At 69.7% G+C, this 19215-nt stretch overlaps 2 protein-coding genes and 2 non-coding genes across 4 annotated transcripts; all 4 read left to right on the plus strand.

Annotated features, from left to right (window-relative positions):
- Nucleotides 1–555: 555 nt before the first annotated feature.
- Nucleotides 556–9303, plus strand: TBRG4 (transforming growth factor beta regulator 4). The gene is made up of 11 exons (XM_050970925.1): nt 556–588; nt 939–1321; nt 2304–2618; nt 3692–3863; nt 4446–4603; nt 5348–5458; nt 5794–5938; nt 6658–6915; nt 7359–7470; nt 7990–8104; nt 8945–9303. Exons 2-11 carry the CDS (start codon nt 980–982, stop codon nt 9068–9070), a joined length of 1854 nt encoding a protein of 617 aa, XP_050826882.1. The 5' UTR covers nt 556–588; nt 939–979; the 3' UTR covers nt 9071–9303.
- LOC115485416 (small nucleolar RNA SNORA5) lies at nt 6052–6185 on the plus strand. The gene has a single exon (XR_003946173.1). It is a non-coding gene; the product is annotated as a small nucleolar RNA SNORA5 (small nucleolar RNA).
- On the plus strand, nt 7159–7296 carry LOC115485418 (small nucleolar RNA SNORA5). Its single transcript, XR_003946174.1, has one exon. It is a non-coding gene; the product is annotated as a small nucleolar RNA SNORA5 (small nucleolar RNA).
- Nucleotides 9304–13018: 3715 nt separating the features above from the next.
- NACAD (NAC alpha domain containing) lies at nt 13019–18488 on the plus strand. Its single transcript, XM_050970393.1, has 8 exons — nt 13019–16418; nt 16683–16859; nt 16929–17023; nt 17104–17187; nt 17445–17591; nt 17660–17791; nt 18111–18233; nt 18352–18488. Exons 1-8 carry the CDS (start codon nt 13019–13021, stop codon nt 18364–18366), a joined length of 4173 nt encoding a protein of 1390 aa, XP_050826350.1. The 3' UTR covers nt 18367–18488.
- Nucleotides 18489–19215: the final 727 nt, after the last annotated feature.

Genomic DNA, 19215 nt, shown 5'->3' on the forward strand with positions numbered 1-19215 from the left:
GGGGGGACTGGGGGCACTGGGTGACGGGGGCACTAGGGGGATGAACTGGAGGGCACTGGGGGGCACTAGGGGGTCGCCGGGGGGGCAGTAGGATGAACTGGGGGGTCTCGGGGGGGGCACTGGGATGAACTGGGGGTCTCTGGGGGGGCACTGGGATGAACTGGGATGAACTGGGGGGTCTCGGGGGGGCACTGGGATGAACTGGGATGAACTGGGGGTCCCGGGGGGGGCGGTAACTGCAGTTTCCCCCGCCACCACACGAGGGCGCCCCATAGAGAGGCGGGCGGGTAGGCGGGTCCGGGCCCCTCCGGGAGGCGGGGACACTGCGGAGACACTGCGGGATGGACACTCTCGGGGACACTCTCGGGGACACTCTTGGGGACACTCTCGGGGACACTCTGGGGACACTCTCGGGGACGCCTCTTGCGGACCCCGGCGCCAATGGCGGCCGCGCTCCCGCCCCGTCACGGAAAAGGCTCTGCCGCCGCCTGATGACGCACTCAGCGGCCAATAGCGAGCGGGCGCGGCGCGTGACGTCATAACTGCGCGCCTCGGTGGCGGCCCGTGCGCGCGGCCGGGGCGGGAGAGGTCAGAGAGGGCCGGGAGCGGGACCGGGACCGGGAGCGGGAACGGGAACGGGAATGGGAATGGGAATGGAAATGAGAACGGGAATGGAAATGAGAACGGGATCGGGATGGGATCGGGAGCGGCGTTGGGATCGGGACTGTGGAACACGGGGCTGGAGAAGCGGGCCCGGGGAAGAACCGGGGGGAACCGGAACCCAGGGATGGAGCGGGGGGAGGCCTGGAGCGGGGCGGGGGGGGGGAGGATGGGCCGGGGGAGACCGGCACCGGGGGGAGCTCGGGCGCGGCGGGGCGGTGTCCCGGTGCCGGGGGCAGTGTCCGGTGCGGGCCGCCCCAACGCTCCGTCCCGCGCAGAGTCCCGGCATGCGGCGCTGAGCCCGGCCCGAGCCGTGCCCATGGCCGCGCACCTGGTTCGCCGCTGCTGCCGGCGGCTGCTGCTGCTGCCGGCCCCGCCGGGGCCCGGCCCGGGGCCCGCCCTGCGCACCGGCCCGGCCCGGCCCGCCGAGGAGCCGCGGGCGCGGCCCGAGGGCGAGGAGCAGCAGCTGCGGGAGCTGATCCGGACGGCGGGCAGCGCGCAGGAGCTGCTGCAGCTGAGCCGCGGCACCGCCCTGAGCAGCAACCTGGCGGCGCTGGCCATCGCCCGGCTGGCCCGGCTGAGCGGCGAGCAGCGCCTGGACACGCAGAGCCTGCGCGGGGACCCCCGCTTCCAGCAGCTCCTGGGGACCCTGGACGCACAGGTGGGCTGGGGACACACCTGGGGGTGCTGCAGGGACACACCTGGGGGTGCTGCTGGGGACAGGGCTGGGGGTGCTGCTGGGGACACACCTGGGGGTGCTGCTGGGGACACACCTGGGGGTGCTGCTGGGGACAGGGCTGCAGTGCCTGCTGTTCTCTGCTCTGTACCTGAGCGCTCAGGGCACAGCTGGGGCACAGGCTGGCAGTGCCCAGGTCCCTCCAGCAGGTCCAGGGCACACCTGGGAGGTGGCACAGGTAGAGGAGCAGTGCCCCAAGTTCACACTGGCTGTCCCTGTCCCACATCTGTCCCTGTGGCAGATCTCCTGGGTGTGGAACATGGCTGGTGGCCCTGTGTCACACGTGTCCCCCTGTCACTCGTGTCACATGTGTCCCTGGCCCATGCAGGTCTCTCAGGTGTGGAACATGCCAGGTGTTCCCATGTCATACACGTCCCTGTGTCACACCTGTTCCCTTGTCCCCATCCCTCTGCACATCTCTCAGCTGTGGAACAGGGCTGTTGTCCCTTTGTCACTCATGTCCCTATGTCCCCTGAAGATCTCTCAGGTGTGGTGTCCCCGTGTCTCACACCTGTCCCCGTGTCTCACACTGTCCCTGTCCCCTGCAGATCTCGCAGGTGTGGAACAGGGCTGTTGTCCCCGTGTCTCACACCTGTCCCTGTGTCTCACACCTGTCCCCGTGTCTCACACCTGTCCCTGTGTCTCACACCTGTCCCCGTGTCTCACACCTGTCCCCTGCACATCTCTCAGCTGTGGAACAGGGCTGTTGTCCCTTTGTCACTCATGTCCCTATGTCCCCTGAAGATCTCTCAGGTGTGGTGTCCTCATGTCTCACACCTGTCCCCGTGTCTCACACTGTCCCTGTCCCCTGCAGATCTCGCAGGTGTGGAACAGGGCTGGTGTCCCCCTGTTTTACACCTGTCCCCATGTCTCACCCCTGTCCCCCCATCTCACCTGTCCCCCGCAGATCTCCCAGGTGTGGAACTCGGCCCTGCTGCAGGTGCTGCGCAGCCTGCCGGCGCTGGGGCTGGCGCGGGGCGGGCGCCAGGTGCGCTCGGTGGAGCAGGAGGTGCTGTGGCGGCTGCGGCGCCTGCCCCTGAACCAGCTGGTGCAGCTGGCCGAGCAGCTGGCGGGGCAGGGCCACCAGGGGCTGCTGCTGCCCGAGGTGCTGCGCAAGCTGGAGCTGCGCTGGACCGAGCTGGAGGACACCCGCACCGTGGTGACGCTGATGGCCAAGGTGGGACACCTGTCCCCCGCCCTGATGGAGCGCCTGGAGGACAAGGTGGGACCTGCACCGCACGGGGGGTGGCACTGGGGGGGACCCGGGCCTCAGCCTGGCCTGGGTGGGGTCACCTGGGGTCAGCAGTGCCAGCTGTCCTGCCTCCCCCCCCCCTTGTCCCTGTCTCACCTGCCACTGCCAAGCCCTGGAGCTGGCTGGGAGTTCTGTCCCATGTCTCACCTGTCCCATGTCTCACCTGTCCCTGTGCCAGGTGCTGGAGCTGGCAGAGCAGTCTGATTCCTGTAACTGTCTCCCCTGTCCTTTGTCTCACCTGTGCCTGTGTCCCTATCCCTGCAGGCTCTGGAGCTGGCAGAGCAGTTCTGTCCCTGTCTCACCTGTCCCATGTCTCACCTATCCCTGTGCCAGGCACTGGAGTTGGCAGAGCAGTCTGATTCCTGTAACTGTCTCCCCTGTCCCGTGTCTTGGCTCTCCCTGTCCCTGCCAAGCCCTGGAGCTGGCAGAGCAGTTCTGTCCCTGTCTCACCTGTCCCCCTGTCCCTGCAGGTGCTGGAGCTGGCAGAGCAGTTCTGTCCCTGTCTCACCTGTCCCCCTGTCCCTGCAGGCCCTGGAGCTGGCAGAGCAGTTCTGTCCCGTTCCCCTGTCCGTCTCACCTGTCCACCTGTCCCTGCAGGCCTGGAGCTGGCAGAGCATTCTGTCCCTGTCTCACTGTCACCGCCCTGCCCGCGGCTCGAGCTGAAGCAGTTCTGTCCCTGTCTCACTGTCCCTTCTCCTGCCCCCTGCCCTGCAGGCACTGGCTGGCAGCATTCTGTCCCCTGTCCTCAACCTGTCTCACCTGTCCCCCTGTCCCTGCAGGCGCTGGAGCTGGCAGAGCAGTTCTGTCCCTGTCTCACCTGTCCCACCTGTCCCTGTCCCTGCAGGCTCTGGAGCTGGCAGAGCAGTTCTGTCCCTGTCCCACCTGTCTCACCTGTCCCTGTCCCCGCAGGCCCTGGAGCTGGCAGAGCAGTTCTGTCCCTGTCCCACCTGTCTCACCTGTCCCCCTGTCCCCGCAGGCGCTGGAGCTGGCAGAGCAGTTCTGTCCCTGTCCCACCTGTCTCACCTGTCCCCCTGTCCCCGCAGGCGCTGGAGCTGGCAGAGCAGTTTGACCCCGACGAGCTGCGCCGCGTGGCGCTGGCTCTGGCGCTGCAGCAGCGCCGCTGCGTGCCCCTGCTGCGGGCACTGTCCTACCACCTGCTGCAGAAACCTGCCGAGCTGCCCCTGCCCGTGCTCACCGACCTGCTCTTCGCCTTCAGTGAGTGCCAGGCCACCCAGGGGCTGGGCACAGTCCTGGTCCTGTGGCACCATCCCGGGGCTGGGAGCTGCCTGGGCTGGGTGCCAGGGCCACCCGTGGGGGGTTGGGGACAGTCCTGGTCCTGTGTCACCATCCCGGGGCCGGGAGCTGCCTGGGCTGGCAGTGGGTGGAGGGGTCCAGGTGAGCTTTGAGGTCCCAATCCTGTCCTCTGCCAGGCAGGTGGGGTGGGGGGGTCCAGGTGAGCCCTAGCAGCTGTTCCCAGTGGGTTACCCCAGTGCTGGGTGGAACAGGGGGCTGGGCATTGTGGGTCAGCCCAGGGTCATGGAGGAGGCCATTCCAGGTGTCCTGTCACTCCAGGTGTCCCAAACCCCTGGGAGCTCAGCGTGAGGCCATTCTGTCACCCTGGGTGTCCCCAGTCCCTCCCCAGCTCACCTGCAGCCTCTTTAGGCACTGGGAGGGCTCTGAGGTGTCCCTGGAGCCTCTCCTCTCCAGGTGACCGTTCCAGCTGTCACCTGTGGTGTGGGGGGCACAGGACAGAGGTGCTCAGAGCCCCCTGTGCTGAGCTGTCCCCCCTTGGCACAGGTAAGCTGAGCTTCCAGCAGCCCCAGGTGCTGCACCGCCTGGCCCTGGAGCTGCAGCCTCACCTGGGCAGCCTGAGCCCGGCTCAGGTGTCGCGCTGTGCCCGCTCCTTCGCCAGCCTGCGCTGGCTCAGCCGGCCCCTCGCCGAGGGCATGGCTCAGGTGAGCCCTGGGGGACAACGGGGACCTCACCTGGCCCTGGGGGGGCACAGAGAGGGTGGGGGAACCTCACCTGGCCCTGGGGGGGCACAGAGAGGGTGGGGCAATCTCACCTGGCCCTGGGGGGGCACGGAGAGGGTGGGGAACCTCACCTGGCCCTGGGGGAGGCAGGGGACACTCGCCTGTGCAGGGGATGTTGTCACCTTTCCCAGCAGGTTCCTCTCACCAGTCCAGGCCATTGTCACCTGGGAGCAGGTGGCAGTGAGGGCCCCTCCTTGTCCAGGCTGTGTCACCATTCCCAGTGGGAATCAGGGATCATTTCCCACTGGATTTGGCTCCATCCAGAGCCTCCAGCTGTGACTGCTGGTGCTGGTTCTGTCCCAGTTCTGTCCCAGTTCTGTCCCAGTTCTGTCCCAGTTCACCTCTCTGCACGTCCCCGTTCAGACAGACATCCCAGGCCTGCCCTTGTAGCTGGATGAGCTCCCCCACCCTTGGTGCCCACCCAGCAGGTCCCTGCTGATGTTTCCCAGCTTCTCCTCGCTGCTCCTCTCCCAAATTCCTGCCAGGTCCATCCCCCTGCTCTCTCCCTCCCACACCAGGGTATTCCAGAGCTTCCCCTCGTGCCTGGTGACAGTCCCAGCGTTCCCTCACTGGTGCTCCTGCCTGGGGGGTGTCTCTGGCTGCTGTGTCCCACCTGTCCCTCCCGTCCCCGTTGTGGACAGCCCCACATTCCCGTTTTTCCCACAGTACTGCCTGGATAACGCTCAGGAGCTGTCCATCACCCAGCTCTGTGGGATCCTCGTCTCCTTCGCCCGCCTCAACTTCCAGCCCAGCTCCAGCGAGGAGTTCTTCTCCATGGTGAAGTCCCTGGGGCTCCCGAGTGCTCCGGGTGGGGAGGGACCTCAGATCCCTTCCCCAAAGCCTCCCAGATTCCCCCTTCTCCCGTGTCCTGGGTGCTCCAGGTGTCCCAAATCCCTCCCAGCTCCCTCTTTGGGCACTGGGGGAGGCCCTGGAACCCCCTCCAGGTGACCCCCCCAAGCTGTCACCTGTCCCAGAGCCACAGGTGTTCCCCTGGCACATTCCCATGGGAAAGGGGCTGTTGGATGGCTGAACCCACGGGGTGAGAGGGTCACCTGAGAGGGACACGGGGACAGCTGCGTGGCTGAGCTGGGCTCCCTGTGCTCCCTCTGCAGATCCACGAGCGGCTGCAGGGGCAGGAGCAGCAGCTGGACGTGCACCTGCTGACAGATGTGGTGTGGTCCCTGTGTGTCCTGCAGCAGCCCCAGCACCCCCACCTGCGCCAGGTGCTGTCCCCCGAGTTCCAGGCCCGGCTGCGAGGTGAGCCCCGGCACAGCGGGGCCGCCACGCCCTGAGCTGGGGTCCGGGGATGGGACAGGAGCTGGGGCGGGGCAGCTGGGGGGGTTACCTGTCCCACAGGTGCTGCTGGCACCTGCAGCCCAGTCAAATTCGGTCCCTGTCCCCCCATGGCGGGGACCGGCCACCGGCTGCCACAGTGACCTCCGTGCCCACGAGCCCTGTGTCCCCTGCCGTGGGACCCAGGGGGTCAGTGCCACTGGAGACAGGGAGTCTGGGGGAGCCTGGGCTGGGGGCTTCTCAGGGGCTGCAGGTCACCTGGGGCACGGGCTGTGTCCTGGTGGCACAGCCCCGGGGCTGCAGGTCACCTGGGGCACGGGCTGTGTCCTGGTGTCACAGCCCCATGGCTGCAGGTCACCTGGGGCACAGGTGTGTCACAGGTGGCACAGCCCCATGGCCACTGAGCCCAGGGGGCTGCTCAGCCCTTTCCAGAGGAGCGTTCCCCTGATGCCACCTGGGCATCCCCTGGCACTGCCTGGGGCCGTTCCCCTGGCCCTTGGTGCCATCTGAGCCCAGCTCACCTGGCTCAGCCCCTGGGGACACGGCCCCTGTGCCAGGTGTCACATCCAGCCCTTTCCTGGGGAATGTTCCCACTGTCCCCCCCCCAGCCTTCCCTGGTGCTGCTGGGGGCTGTTCCTGTGTGCCGTGGGTGCCACCTGAGCATGTCCCCACCTGTCCCACAGGTGACAGCTCCCTGCGGGCGCAGAGCTCGTGGCTGAAGCTGCTGCACATCAACGCCACGGCCAGGCTGGAGGCCCCGGGCTACGAGGGGCCCTTCCTGCCCCCCGAGCTGCTGGGGGGGGATGGGGACAGGGACAGGGACAAGGACAAAGAGAAGGCCACCCCGCTGCAGCGGTGGCTGCGGGAGGCGCTGCCAGGGGCACTGGGGGGCCACGACCTCGTCCGGTACAACGTGAGCACAGTGTACGGCTGGGACATTGGTGAGTGCCACCCCTGCCACCCCCGGGGCTGGCACCCGCCCTGGGCACCCCTGGCACCCCCACCCCTGCTGCCTTCCCCTGTGACCCCAGTCCCCCCCGCCCTGTCACCCTGTTACCTTCCTGTGTCACCCTGCAGCCCTCTCACTTTCCCCTGTCCCCCACCCTGTCACCTTTCCCTGTAACACTCCAGCCCTCCTGGCTCTGTCACACCCCTGCCACCCCCTGTCACCCCCTGCCACCCCCTGCAGCCCAGTCAAATTCGGTCCCTGTCCCTCAGTGTCGGGGACCGGCCACCGGCTGCCACAGCAAGCTCCGTGCTCCGCGTGTCCCTGTCCCTGCCGTGGGACCTGGGCAGGCGGATCCCCTCGGACACTGCCACCCTGGGCTGGGTCAGCAGAGCCCCCCCAGTGGCTCTGAGTCCCCTGTCCCCTCTGTCCCTGCAGATGCCGAGGCGGTGCTGGACAGTGACAACAAACCTCTGCCCGTGAGGGACTTCAGTGCCCCCCACTTGTCCCACTCTGAGGGGACAAAGCCACTGCCTCCGGGGGCCAGGAGGTGGGTGGGGACAGGAGGGGCTCCCCAGGTGGGGACAGGGGTGACAGTGGGGGGGACAGCAGGGGAAGGGGGCAACAAGAGGGGAGGAAGAGGAAGGGAACAGGGAGGGGATGAGGAGGGGGAATAGAGTCACTGGGGGAGAAGAGGTGGCAGGAGGGGACATGGGACGGGGGGCCCGTGCTCATGGCTGTCCCTGTCCCCGGGGTGCCCATGCTCAGCAGCTGTCCATGTCCCAGGGGGGCCCCTGTTCAGTGTCTGTCCCTGTCCCCAGGGTGGCCGTGCTCATGGCTGTCCCTGTCCCACGGTGCCCATGTTCATGCCTGTCCCCAGGGTGCCCGTGCTCATGCCTGTCCCTGTCCCGGGGTGCCCGTGCTCAGTGCCTGTCCCTGTCCCTGTCCCCGGGGTGCCCGTGCTCATGCCTGTCCCTGTCCCCGTCCCCAGGGTGGCCGTGCTCATGCCTGTCCCTGTCCCTGTCCCCGGGGTGCCCGTGCTCATGCCTGTCCCTGTCCCCGTCCCCAGGGTGGCCGTGCTGCGCTGGGAGCTGCCGCAGTTCAGCTCGCGGGGCCGGGAGCTGCTGGGCCGGGGCTCGCTGGCCCGCAGGCACCTGCGCGCCGCCGGCTTCCTGCTGGCCGAGGTGAGCATGGCCACGTCCACAGCGACAGCCAGCGACAGCCAGCGACAGCCAGCCCGGGGCTGGCAACGCCCCCCCGGGTCCCTGGGAGCACCTGCGTGTGCCCAGCCCTGCCAGGGCCACCGCTGGGCCTGGCCTCGGGTGGCACATCCACCTTGAACCCTCCCAGCCCCTTCTTGGAGAAATATTCCCAAAACGTTCCCAGAACATTCCCCAGACATTCCCCAGATGCCACCTGGAGCTCCCTCCTGGCAGCGCAGCCCAGCCCCCATCCTGTGAGGTGTCCCCAGGACTCAGGTGTGGCCTCACCTGTGCCCAGCCCAGGGGACGGTCCCTGTGCCCGTGGCCACCCTGGTGACACCAGCCTGGTGCCATTGTCCCCCTGGCACACCTGGGCATAGCTGGCACCATTGGGATGGAGGCTCTGACACCTCCTGGGGGGCTGCCAGCTCCCCCCAGCCTGGGGCTCAGCAGGGATGAGCCACCATGATCCCCCCGGGCCACCTGCCAGGTGCTGGGGGGACAGGGGTGACAGGGAGGTGACACGGATGAGCTGATCCTGTGGGGTCATCCAGGATTAACCCCTGGGGGTAATTATAGCCCGGGGGGAGTGTGACAGCCACGTGTCACCCCCAGGGTCACTGTCAGTCCCTGCTCTCATTGTCACACCCCTGGCAGTGTCACTGTCACACCTGGGGGGCGGTGGCATGTCCCAGGGTGGGCACTGGGGCCCAGATCAGTGCTGAGCCCCTCCCAGGTGGGTGCCATGGCACAGCCAGGGCAGGACAGGAGGGGACACAGCTGGGACCCCCATGGCTGCTGCCACATCCCTGTCCCCTGCAGGTGCCCCACTACGAGTTCCTGGAGCTGAAGCTGGAGCGGCAGCGCGTGGCCTACCTGAAGGACAAGGTGGCCAAGGCCCTGGCCAGTGACACGGCAGGTGACACAGCCACCCACACGGCCACCTAGCCCGCCTCACCTCATCAGGTGGCCCTGTCCCTGTGCCAGTGTGAGCAGGTCACCGTGCCGAGGTGGCCCTGTGCCTGAGCCCAGGTGGCCACGTCACCACAGCGAGGTGGCCGCATCACCAGGTCACCGTGCCCGGATGGGACCCCACAGCGAGGTCCCCATGTCCCCGTGTCCCTGTGTGACTGCTGCTCTGTGTCACCAACGGCTCAAATAAACCCAGAACTGTACAGGGATGGTGGCTGGGCATGGTGGCACAGGGGACAGGTGGCATTGGGGGTGGGTGGCACTGGGGATGGGAACACGGGACAGGTGGCATTTGGGACATGGCATTGGGGATGGGTGTCATGGGGGACTTTGGGGACAGTGGGGATGGGTGGCATTGGAGACCTGTGACATAGGGGGCAGTTGCCATCAGTGCTAGGTGTCATTGGGACCAGGTGACATCCAGGCTGGGTGACATAGGGGCTAGTTGGCATCATGGCCAGGTGACATTGGACTGGGTGACATTGGGGCTCGGTGGCACTGATGCCAAGTGCCATGGGAGCCAAGTGACATCCGTGGTGGTTGGCATTGGGGTTGAGTGACATGGGGGCTGGGTGATATTGGGGTCCGGTGACACTGGGGCCAGGTGACATTGGAGCTGGGCGATGGCAGGGACAGGTGACATTGGGACTGGGTGACACTGGGAATGGTGACATCAGGGTGGGGTGACACTGGATGGGTGGCAGTGGGGGCGGTGCCATCGGTGTTGGTGGCACGTGGCCGTGCCCACCCCCCGTGTCCCCAGCCCTGTGCCCGGGGCCGCCGGTCTGAGCCGGGATCGGCATCAGGCGCCACCGGCCTTGATTCCCGATTATCCCGGGATTGTCCCCGGGGGAACGGGGACAGGGACCGGGGCCGGCTCCGGGCGGGGCTGGGGTGGGCACCAGGGGCACCGGGGACCCCGCGGTCGGGGGCTGTCTCTGCCTGGGGGGGGGTCACATCCCGACCGTGTCGTGTCCCCCGTGGGGTCTCGAGTCCCCGCACGGGGCAGGGGGACAAAGTGGCTCAGGACAGCCCTGGGGGTGACACACCGGGGGGGGCGGATTAGTGTCCACCTGGCGCCGGGACCGCTCCGGCCCCCCGGGGGGGGGACGCGGCCGGCTGGGGGGGGACACACGGTGACAGGGGGGACACGGCGGGCGGGAGCTGCTGAGTCACCGCCCGGGGCCGTGCCTGGCACCGGCGGCGCGGGCACGGCCAGCCCGGGGGGACAATGCCCGCCCTCATCCCGCAGCCCCGGTGCTCGGGGACACGCGGGGGGGACACGCGGCTCCCTGCCTGCCCCCACCCGTGTCACCAGGCCCGCGCAGACGCCTTGGGGGGGCTCCGCCCTGCGTCCCCCCCCAGTTCCCCCCAGGACACCGCGGGATGCTCATCCCCCTTTTTTAGGAGACAAAGTGGGGGAAACTGAGGCCGGGCCCCGCCCTCGCCCCCCCCCCCCGGAGCTGATGCAAGCGCTGGGTGGGCCCGGGCCCCCCTCCCCCGCCGCAGCGCCTGGCGCCCGCCCCGCGCCCTCCGGCACAAACCCTCTATCGCGACAGAGCCGGGGCCGGGCGGGACGCGATTCCCGCTGACATCAGCCGGGCCGGGCCCCCCGCCCCCGCCGCAGCCCCGCTGATGCTCCGGCGCCGCCGCCGCAGCCGCGTCCGCCCGGCCGAGCCGAGCGGGGGGAGCGGGGGGGACCGGGCCGGGGGGGGCCGCGGGCAGCGCCGAGCCCGGAGAGTCCCCGAGAGCCGGGGGGGGCGGACCGGAGAGGGAGAACAGGATGCCGGAGGGAGCGGAGGCAGGTGAGGCCGGGGGCAGCGGGGGACGCGGACGGAGCGGGAGGATGAGGAGGGAGAGGAAGAATGGGAGCGGAGGGATGGCGGTGCGGGAGGGAGCCGGAGAATGGGGATGGAGCGGGGCGATGAAGGACGGAGCCGGAAGGATGAAGGACGGAGCGGGAGGATGAGGATGGAACAGGAGGATGGAGCCGATGGGATGAAGGACGGAGCAGGGAGGAGGGAGCCGGAGCCGTCAGGGTGGAGATGGAAAGATGAAAGGCAGAGCGGGAGCCATGGAGGGCTGAGGGATGAGGATGGAGCAGGGGATGAAGGACGGAGCGGGGAGGGGTGCAGGATGGGAGGATGAGGATGGAGCGGAGGGAAGGAGGATCGAGGTGGGGGATGAAGGACAGAGGTGCAATGATGGATCCGGAGGATGAGGATGGAGCGGGAGCGATGGACGGCAGAGCAGGAGGGACGAGGATGGAGCCGGGGGATGAAGGACAGAGCCCGAGGATGAGGATGGAGCGGGGAAATGAGGGGCAGAGCGGGAATGACGGAGCCGGAGGATGAGGATGGAGCGGCCCGGCCGCGGCTCTCGGCAGCCGCCACCGCCCGGGCTCGGGCCTGGCACAACCGGGGGGCTCCGGCCTGGCCCCCCCGCGGGGCACGGGGACTTTGGGGACCTCGCTTCGGGGTCACCAAACTGAACCCCCGGAACACAGCGGGGGTCGGCAGCGGGTTGTGCCCCCCCGGACCGGGAGGTGCTGCTGGGACTGGGGCGGCTGAGCCTCGACCCCCTCCGCAGCACCATTCCCCCCCCCGCCCCCCAGGGTGGGAAACTGAGGCACAGCCCAAGGTCACCCCACAGCGCTGTCCCGGGGGCCACTGCCACGTGCCGGGGGGCTGGGGACAGCCGGGAGAATCGCCAGGGTCACCCGCACCTCCCTGCGGGGCTGGCGACAGCGGCGGCGGGGAGAGGGGACACACCCCAGGGTCACCCTGTGCCTCAGTGCCCCCCAGGGCTGAGGCTGGGGGTCCCCAAGAAAGGGGTGAGGGTCCGGTTTGTGCAGGGGGTCAGGGTGTGCCCTCAAGGGTGTGCAGAGGGGACCCCAAAACAGCCCCCGAGGCGGGGGGCGGCCGGGCAGGGACGGGAATTAACGGGGTCCCGGCAGCCCCCCCCCCCCCTTACAGGGCAGAGTCACCCCCGAACGGCACCGGGGGGGGATGGGGACAGGACCCCCCTCAATGAGCCTTTCGGGGGTCCCTAGCACGTGGCGGGGGGGTTGTGTCGGACTGAACCATTCCAGACTGCGGGGGGAATCAGTGGCACCTGCCCCGCAAATACCCCGCGAGGCCCCGCCCCCTCCCGGCTCCCCCCGCGCCGCCCCGCCCCCCCCGCCCCCCCCCCCGCCCCTTATAACGCCCGGGGGGGCGCGGGGTCGGTGCTGCAGGAGGGGCCGGGGGCGACCGCGGCTCCGAGCGCGCCCGCCCGTCCCATGGAGCCGTCCCCGGGGGCCTCAGGTGATGGAGGGGGGGGTCCAGGGGGGCGCGGGTGTTTTTTGGGGTTGGGGTGGGCACGGCAGGGCTGCGCACCCCCAAAGTGAGCGCACGGGACACCCAGGGGAGGGGGCTGTGAGGGGGGTCGCGCCCTCGGCCCCCCACCCCATGGAGGGTGCGGGCGGGTCTGGGTTGGGGTCCCGCCCTGGTGCAACCGCGTGCCCACCTCAGAGGGGGGTTTGGGGACGGGGGGCTGCTGCTGTCCGCGCCAGTGCCCCCAGACCTCTAGGGACCCTCCCCCAGCTGCTCGGGATGGAGCTCACCCTGTCCTCCCACCCCTGCCCGGGTGGGGGTGACACCAGCCCCCCCCCAGGGCACTCTGGGGCGTCCCCCCTTCACCGTCACAGGGTGACCCTGGGGGGGCTGTGGCACTCGGGGGTGTCCCCTCTCTATGGTGACCCTGGGGGGGCTGTGGCACTCGGGGGTGTCCCCTCTCTCCGCAGCCCCCCCGCCGATGCCGGCCAAGGAGGAGGCTCGCCCCCCGCCCGAGGGGGCCAGCTGTGAGCCCGGCCCCGCCGCCGCCGCCCCCCCCGGCTCTCCGTGCCGCCCCCCGCCCGCGGACCCGCTGGACACCCGCATTGTGATGGGGGAGGAGACGCGCTGCCCCCCGCCCGAGCCGCGGGGGGGGCCCCCCGTGCCTTGTCCCTTCCCCGCGCCCCCCAAGGAGCCCCCCCCGGGCCGCCCCCCCGCGCTGGACCCCGAGCTCTTCTTCACGGCCCCCTCGACGCCGGTGCGGGCGGGGGGGGCGCGGCCGCCGCCCCCCGAGGAGCCGACGGACGGGGACAGCGAGGGGCTCTGCTCGCCCCCCACGTCCCCCTCGGGCTCCTACATGACGGCCGAGGGCGGCAGCTGGGGCTCCTCGGGCACCGCCAGCACCTCCCCGTCCTGCTCCCCCAACCTGGCGGCCGAGGCCGAAGGCCTGGGTGAGGGTGAGGGCGAGGCCGAAGGGCTGGGGGGGGTCCTGGGGCTGCCCCCCGGCCTGGGGGACCCCCCGGCCTTCCCCCCGCTGTCCCCCGAGGAGGAGGATGACGACGATGATGATGACGAGGACGGCCTCTTCGCCCCGCCGGGCTGTGCGGATGACGAGGATGAGGATGATGATGATGAGGACGGGCAGACGCCGGAGGAGGATGAGGATGAGGACGAGGACGAGGGCTCGGGGCTGATCCCGGCAGCGCTGCTCCCGTTCCGCGGCAGCCTCCTCTTCCAGGCCGAGGCCGTGGAGATCTCGCCCCGGGCCGCCCCCGAGGAGGAGGAGGAGGAGGATGAAGGCAGCACCTCGGCGTCCTTCCTGCGCTCGCTGTCCGAGAGCTCCATCCCCGAGGGGGGGGACGAGGCCTTCGCCTTCCGCGACGACACCGACGCCTCCTCGGACTCGGCCGCCTACGACGGGGACGAGGACGAGCGGCTCTACGGCAGCGAGCGGCACGCGGGGGACACGGCGACACCCCCGGGGACCCCCCCCGCCTCCCCCGCGCCTGCCGGTGTGGAGCTGCACCTCCGGGCCGGGTCCCCGTGTCACCCCCCTGCTCCCGGACCCCTGGGGACACCCCCGGCACCCCCCGGAGGGGACGCGGAGCTGGACGGCGACGCCTTTGTCACCATCCCCGGGGCGTGGCCCCCGCCCGAGCCCCCCGAGGAGGCGGCGGCAGCGACAGAAGGTTCTGGAGCGGCGCTGGGACAGGGACCGTGCCCGGAGCTGGCAGGGACCGGCCCTGTCCCCCAGGTCCCTGGGCTCTGTGCCAGGGACCCCCAGAGCCACCAGCTGGGGGACACCAACGGGGAGCCCCAGGACGGCCCTGGGGGTGACAGTGATGGTGACAATGACCTTGAGTTCAGCACGGGGACAGTGGGGAGTGCTGACAGCCACAGCGAGCTGGGCTCTGCAGCCACCAGCCTGGGGACAGCAGTGACACCGACCCCCCTGGATGACACGGACACTGCAGCCAATGATGTGGTGGCACCGGTGACACCCAGCCTGATGGACTCGGTGGACACTGACCTGGTGGCACCAGTGACACCAGCCCCACTGGATGAGATGGATGCTGCAGCCACCAGCCTGGTGACACCCAGCCCGCCTGACGAGCAGGACACTGTGGCCACTGACGTGGTGACACCAGGGACACCAACCCCGCTGGACACTGCAGATGCTGATGTGGTGACAGCCAGCCTGATGGACAGCACAGCCACCAGCCCGGTGACATCCAGCCCGTCAGATGCTGCTGCCCCTGATGTTGTGGCATTGGTGACAGCCAGCCCCCCAGATGAGCTGGACACCACGGCCACCAGCCTGGTGACACCAGTGACACCCAGCCCATCAGATGAGCCAGAGGACACCATGGCCACCAGCCTGGTGACACCAGTGACACCAAGCCCATCAGATGAGCCAGAGGACACCATGGCCACAGACCTGGTGACACCAACACCACTGGTGACACCCAGCCCCCCAGATGAGCCTGACACCATGGCCACCAGCCTGGTGGCACCTAGCCCACCAGATGAGCTGGATATCACGGCCACTGACCTGGTGACAGCAGTGACACCCAGCCAGCTGGATGAGATGGAAGTTGTGGACACTGTCCTGGTGACACCAGTGACATCCACCCTGAGGGATGCTGTGGCCACTGACTTGGTGACATCAATGACACCCACCCCGATGGCCACTGCAGCCACCAGCCTGGTGACATCAGTGACACTGCCCCCCCTGGATGGGAGTAGCACTGTGGCTGCTGACCTGGTGACATTGGTGACACCTGCCCCGATGGACACCACAGAGGCTGCCCCAGTGACCCCGAGCGTGATGGACTCCATGGACACCAGACTGGTGACATTGGTGACACTGACCCCCCAGGATGAGACAGCCACCGTGACCACTGAGACGGCCACCGTGGCTGCTGCTGAAGTGACCCCCAGCCCGATGGACGCCGTGGCCACGGCTGAAGTGACCCCCAGCCCGATGGACGCCGTGGCCATGGCTGAAGTGACCCCCAGCCCGATGGACGCCGTGGCTGCTGCTGAAGTGACCCCCAGCCCGATGGACGCCGTGGCCACGGCTGAAGTGACCCCCAGCCCGATGGACGCCGTGGCCATGGCTGAAGTGACCCCCAGCCCGATGGATGCCGTGGCCACGGCTGAAGTGACCCCCAGCCCCCTGGCCGCTGTCCCTGCCTCGTGTCCCCCTGCCCGGGCCGTGTCCCCCGTGGTGCTGGCAGCCGGGGTGGCCCCATCCCTCGAGTCCCCAGCTGTCTCCCCGTGTCCCCTGGCACAGGTGACGCTGTCACAGCCCCCTGGCGATGTCCCTGAGGAGCGGGGGGACGCGGCCACCGCCTCGGCCGAGGATTTGTCCCCGGAGCTGCCGGACACGACGTCCCGCACCGACTCCGGCTTTGTCACCGTGCCCGCCCTCGAGGGGGGAGAGGCCGCCCCGAGCCCCGGCGGGCCCCGCGGGGAGCCCGAGGAAGAGGAGAAGGAGGAAGAGAAAGAAGAGGATGGGCATGTGGCCCCCACGCCCCCCTCGCCGCAGTTCACGGCCTCGGAGCGGGAGGTGTTTGTGGGGACCCCCCCGGCCCCCCCCGAACTGCTGCCACCACCCGGTGCCTTTTCGGGGCGCGGGGCCGGGCCGGGTGTCACCGCCCCGCTCCGGGGGGCCCCGGGGGTGCTGCCCCCCGCCCCAGAGGAGCCCCCCACCCCCCGGCCGGGCCCTGAGCCCCCCGGCCACGCTGCAGGGGACACCGATGCCAAAGTCCCCCCGAGTCCCCCCGCGGCCCCCCCCGAGCAGCAGGAGGAAGAGGAGGCCGTGGGGGGGGTCGCTCCCATACCCTTGCTCGCTGCGGGGGCTCAGCCGGGGCCCCCTCCTGAGCCCCCCCGCCCTGCCCCCCCCAAACTCAGCCAAGTGCCTCCTCCCGCCGCCCCGAGCCCCCCCAGGCCCCCCCGCGGCCAGGAGCCCCCCCCGGGACTGCCCCTCTCCAGGAAGCACCTCGAAGGTAAGAGACCCCCAAGCCCCCCTTGGCTGTGGGGCTGGGGTGGGCACTGCCCGGGGGGTCCCGGGGTGCAGCCCCACGGGGGGGTTTGGGGGGCACCACCAGCTCAGCCCCCACTTGCCATGGGGTGTTGGGACCAGGGTGGGCACCCGGGGAGCTGGGGGTGCCTTTGGGGGGTCCCAGGGTGGGTGATGGGGGTGAGTAGGCGGGGCTGAGCCCCCAGAGGGGTTCTGGGGACCCCCCAGCTCAGCCGCTGTGCCCCCGCAGCCCCCCAGGCCTCCCTGCTGAAGGAGCCGGAGCCCCGGGGCCGGGCGGGGGGCCCGGGGGCTGGGGGGGGCCGGGCGCCCCCCCGGGGGTCTCTGCAGTCGGAGTCGAGCTCGTCCAGCGAGGCTGAGGTCCCCCAGCCCCCCCCGGCCCCCCAGCGCTGCCAGCCCAACCACCGAGGTGAGGGGGGTCCCGTGGGGTGCCCCCGCCTTTGGGGGGTCCGGGAGCCCCTCTGACCACCCCCCCTCTGTGCAGGGTCCGGGAACGAGTCCGAGAGCAACGACGAGTCCATCCCGGAGCTGGAGGAGCCCGAGGGCTCGGAGCTGCCCCCTGCGCAGCCCCAGGTGGGCTCTGGGGGGTCGGGGGTGGTGGGGACGCCCGGGTGTGGGGGCCCCGCTGACCCCCCCCTCCCCCCCTGTCGCAGGTGCCCCTCGGTCACGGCCTGGGCCCCGGGGAGGAGCCGCTCAGCAAAGCCAAGCAGAGCCGCAGCGAGAAGAAGGCCCGCAAGGTGGGGGGGCCTCGGCTGGGCTCCCATCCCAGGGTTTGGGGAGGGGGCCAGGCCTGGGGCGCTGGAGGGGCAGGTACTCACTCTGGGATGGGGCTCGGGGGGTCCCCACCGTGGGCTGGGGGGGCCCATCCTGGCCGTGCTGAGGGAAACATCCCCATCTCTGGCTCTGTTACCCCGCGGATTTGGGGTGCTGGGGGGGGCTGTGCCTCCCCCGGCGGCTGTGCCCGGGTGCGGGGGCTCACTCCGTGCCCCCCCAGGCCATGTCCAAGCTGGGGCTGCGGCAGATCCACGGCGTCACCCGCATCACCATCCGCAAGTCCAAGAACATCCTGTTCGTCATCTCCAAACCCGACGTCTTCAAGAGCCCCGCCTCCGACATCTACATCGTCTTTGGGGAGGCCAAGGTGGGCTCGGGGGCTCTGGGGGGAGCTCGGGGCTCGGGGGGGCTCTGGTGACCCCGTGTCTCCCCCAGATCGAGGACCTGTCCCAGCAAGTGCACAAGGCAGCGGCTGAGAAGTTCAAGGTGCCCCTGGAGCACTCGGCGCTCGTGACCGACGCTGCTCCTGCCCTGGCCATCAAGGAGGAGAGCGAGGAGGAGGAGGAGGTGAGTGCTGGGGGGCTCTGAGACCCCCCCCAAGCCGGGGGTGCCCTGGGGGGTGACAGTGCTGTGACCCTGGGGTGGACAGACGGGGATGGAGGGGCAGATGTTGGGCTGGGGATGGCCGAGGTGCTGCGGCTGGGGAGGGGGCGCAGGGGGGTCTGTGGGTGTGTGCCACGGGGGGGGGGGGGTCTGTGGGTGTGTGCCACGGAGGGGGGGGTCTGTGGGTGTGTGCCACGGGGGGGGGGGTCTGTGGGTGTGTGCCACGGGGGAGGGTCTGTGGGTGTGTGCCACGGGGGGGTCTCACAGCGCTGTGCCCCCCCAGGTGGATGAGACAGGGCTGGAGGTGAGGGACATCGAGCTGGTGATGGCCCAGGCCAACGTGTCCCGGCCCAAGGCCGTGAGGGCCCTGCGGCACAACAACAACGACATCGTCAACGCCATCATGGTGAGTGGGGGGCTGAGACCCTCCCCCCTTTTCCCGGGGGGAACTGGGGCTCTGCTCCCCCTCTCCCAGCAGGAATTGGGGGTGACCTGGGAATTCCTGACTCTGCTCTCTCCCACAGGAACTGACCATGTAGCAGCCGGGGCTGTCCTGGCCCCTGTATAGATGCACAGAGCCCCCAGACCCTTCCTCCTGCCCCCCACCCTCCTCCTGGCCCTGGACTGCTCAATAAAGGCCTCCTGCACCCCTTGGATCGCACCTCGCCTCCCAGGCCTGGTTTTGGGAGCCTGGGGAGCCCCTTCCCCCGGAGCAGGGGGATGGGGGCAGTGGGAGGGCAGGCTCTGCACCCCGAGGGGCTCCCAGCATCCTTGGGGATCAGGGATACCCCCTCCCCTCCAGATCTGGGCTGTGGCAGAGACCTGGGATGGGAGGGAACTCTTGGTGCCCAAATCCCAGGTGCCTCAGGGACCCTCTCCTGCTCTCCATTCTCTTGGTGCAGGAGGGGACACTTTGTGTGCCCCGGGTGAGTCCCCACAGGTGCCTCAGCTCCCGGGACACCTGAATTCCAGAGGAAGGAGGGGTTGGGATAGCCCTGGGAAACGTGGGGTCACCAGTGGGGTAATGGTGTGGGGGGCACCCCAGTGTGGGCAGGGTGAAGGGGGCAGAGGGGTTATGGGCACTGGGGGGATTTGGGGCCAAGGCCTCTGGAATGTTCTAGATTCCCAAAGTGCTGAGTGCCTCCAGGGGGGAGCAGACAGAGCGCCTGGCTGTGGCTGTGGGATAATGGCACCTCCCAGGCCCATCTGGCGACCCCAGCCAGGGTGGGAGCCCCCCCACAACCACAGGATGCAGACAAAGGGGGCTCTGGGGGTCCCAGCAAGCTCCTCTCCCCAGCAGGACCCCCGGGTGGGTGAGGAGGGGGGCAGTGACTGGGGGAGTCCCAGTCTGGGGCAGCTGGAATGTTCAGGAAAGTTCCAGAACCATG

This window comes from Serinus canaria, chromosome 2, assembly GCF_022539315.1.
Source record: "Serinus canaria isolate serCan28SL12 chromosome 2, serCan2020, whole genome shotgun sequence".
Taxonomy (NCBI): Eukaryota; Metazoa; Chordata; class Aves; order Passeriformes; family Fringillidae; genus Serinus; species Serinus canaria.